This window comes from Arachis ipaensis, chromosome B03 (assembly GCF_000816755.2).
Source record: "Arachis ipaensis cultivar K30076 chromosome B03, Araip1.1, whole genome shotgun sequence".
Lineage (NCBI taxonomy): Eukaryota > Viridiplantae > Streptophyta > Magnoliopsida > Fabales > Fabaceae > Arachis > Arachis ipaensis.
The window spans coordinates 125,648,366-125,651,535 of NC_029787.2; the positions used below are offsets into that span (position 1 = coordinate 125,648,366).

Genomic DNA, 3,170 nt, shown 5'->3' on the forward strand with positions numbered 1-3,170 from the left:
TGGGAGTTTTTAATAATTCTCCGCATCATGGTTGTTCTCGGATGACCCAATCGGTCGTGCCAAGTTAAGAATTCATTTGGCCTAGTAAACTTCTGGTTTACAATGGCATGTGATTCAATTGCACTAATCTTGGTATAATACAACCCAGATGAAAGTGAGGGTAACTTTTCTAATATAACCTTTTTATTTAAATCATGAGTTGTGATACATAAATACTCATGATTTCCCTCATTCATTGTTTCAATATGATATCCATTTCGGCAAATATCTTTGAAACTCAACAAGTTCCTTAGAGACTTGGTAGATAATAGTGCATTATTTATTATAAATTTTGTTCCTCCAGGAAACAGAATTATAGCTCTTCCGGAGCCTTCTATCACATTGTCCGAGCCAATAATAGTATTAACATATTTTTCTTTTGGCACAATATGGGTAAAATATATATTACTTTTATGAATAGTGTGCGAACTTGCACTATCCACAAGGCATACATCCTCATTATATATCCTTGCCATTTTTTTTAAAGACAAATAATAATAATAAAATGAGTAGAAATATACATGCAATAGTTTTGAAATTCATAAACATCATATTTGAAATTCAGATGAATAAAAATAAAACTTAACAAAAATTTGTAAATACTTAACAAACTCACATATTAAACTATTCCATCATTGATCAAATAACCAATATTTCTTTCAGGATCCTCAAAGAAATTAGATACATCATAATGAGTGGTGAAATTTTCATCATTTGAAATAAAATTTGTTTCCTTTCCTTTGTCATCCTTTTTCAAGGATGTTTGATAAAGATCAACTAGGTGCCTTGGGGTACGACAGGTACGTGACGAATGGCCCTTTCCACCACAACGGAAGTATTTATGCTCAATTGATTTACTTTGCCAATTGTTTTTTTCTTTATCCCACTTCTGGTGAGATCCTTTTATGAACATAATTCCTTTTCCTTTCATAATTTTTCTTGTTACTAAAACCTTGCCATTTACCTCTTCTGAGGTAATGATTTGTCGTATTTGCTTCAGGAAATGGGGTGGCGCCAACTGGGTAGACTTTATGATTCCTTAGAAATAATCCATTGTTGCGTTCAGCAACAAGAAGGCAAGAAATTAACTCAGAATATTTTTTAAATCTTTTTTCTCGATACTACTACTGCACGAGCATATTCGAGGCATGGAAGATTGAGAAAGTTTTCTCTAACATATCGGACTTGAGAAAGTATCACCGTCTTTTGATGATTGTACCTTTCTTCAAGGTCTTTCCACATATCTGCAGGATCTTTTAATGTAGGATATTCATTTTTCAATCATACGTCAAGATGACGACGAAAAAAAATCATGGCTTTGGCTTTATCCTTTTGGGATGTATTATTTTCAGCCTCAATGGTATTTCCAAGATCCATTGAATCAAGATGGATTTTAGTATCAAATATCCATGATAAATAATTGTTTTCAGATATATCAAGAATATTAAATTCAAGATGAGAGAGTTTTAACATAATGAAAATTTGTTATCTAAGTCTTCCTAAAATTTGGTCAGATTCTCATGTTGATAACGTGTTATAAAAATAACTAAATAAATAAATAAGGAAGATGTAACAAATATAAAATAAAAAAATATAAAGAGAGAAAGAGAGAGAGAATTATGTTTTTATTGCTTTTGTGTGTAACTTCTTTCTCTCAGTACATGTATTTATAGACACACAAAGTTTACTTTTCAAACTTCATTTCAAATTTTATTGAGTTTACTTTATCCTAAGAATTTATTTCTTTTAACATAGGAAAAATGTGCCACTCATAAATGGGCATCCATCATCCTTATCCATCCTAATCACAACAATTAACTTATTATTCTTTTTTTTTTAAGATTCTTCTTCATTTTTTTACTATGTACCGTTAAATGAATACGTTCAGTGTATTATTCTAAAAATTCTCCACCTCCTATTATGATATCCTGCTTTTGAACATCTTTATATTTTATTTTTTAATAATTAAGGAAATATAACTTATTATCTTTGGAAAAAAAAAATATGAATGAGATGTTGATCAACGCAGTATTTTACACGCATATACGTCAATGCAACATTATTCTTACACGAACACATCACATTATTGTTGCATATATATTATAACCCATTATAAATTTATGCACTTAGAAGATAGTGATCAACCTTCGGGAAGACGTTGGTTGCAAATTCTTTGATAAAAATAGGTTCAGGAGCCTCTTGACTAGCCTTTTCATACTCACACGACCATTTCACAATGCTTCCATTATCATTCCCCTTTGGAGTTACACTAATATATCCCTTGTAACTCTTCAAGTACTTAAGGAGTTCACCATCAACCACACTATAAATTATTATCCTCTTTGCATCATCAACATCTTCAATTCTTTCTGTGACTGTCTTCACAAGTTCATAGCCTGGGGAAAAACAACTTAATCAAACAAAATCATCTCTTACACTGAAATTATTGATGCTCATTTTATTGTTTATTTTGGTTCAAATGCAAGACAGAAGGAACGTGGCCCAACATAGGTTAAAAACCAGATATTGGTAGAGTAAAAAATCAATTGGGTCAAATAGGAAAAGTATAGGGTACCAATATATTATCTGTCAATTTATTGACAACAATAATTAATTTCAAAAACACTTCCTCTAGAAAACATACATATAAAGAGATATATCTAGGAGACACATCTATAAAAACACTTTCATTAAACATAACCATAAAAAAGATACCTTCATTTGACACATCCACAAAAATACTTTTATTAAATACAGTCATAAGCAAAAATGGATAGAATCTTTGTTAATTACGTATTAAATACAGCCATAAACAAAAATTGGTAGAATCTTTATTGATTACCTAGCGAAATTAGGAGATAGACATATACTTGAATACTTTGTAGTGAGTGAGTGAGTGGGTTTGAAGTAGTAGAAAGCTTTTTTTGGGGGGAGCAAGTGTATATAATTATATTAATAAAAATAAACAGTGCAAAATTATTTATAAAAAAAGTAGGACAGTATTTTCATTAAAATTTGAACAACACTTAACTATAAAAAAAAAAAAGTAATTTTACATCATTGAATATAATCTCAAATCACTAAAAATATTAATAATAACTAATTGATAGTTACAAATAATAAAATTTTCT

At 29.7% G+C, this 3,170-nt stretch overlaps 1 protein-coding gene across 1 annotated transcript in view; it reads right to left on the reverse strand.

Moving 5' to 3' along the window:
* Positions 2,028–3,170, reverse strand: part of LOC107631451 (MLP-like protein 423) — a 1,656-nt gene continuing 513 nt past the window's right edge. The window contains exon 2 of the mRNA XM_016334900.2: positions 2,028–2,435. Within this exon, the coding sequence (XP_016190386.1) occupies positions 2,158–2,435 (278 nt within the window). The 3' untranslated portion in view covers positions 2,028–2,157. The remainder of the gene's footprint in view (positions 2,436–3,170) is intronic.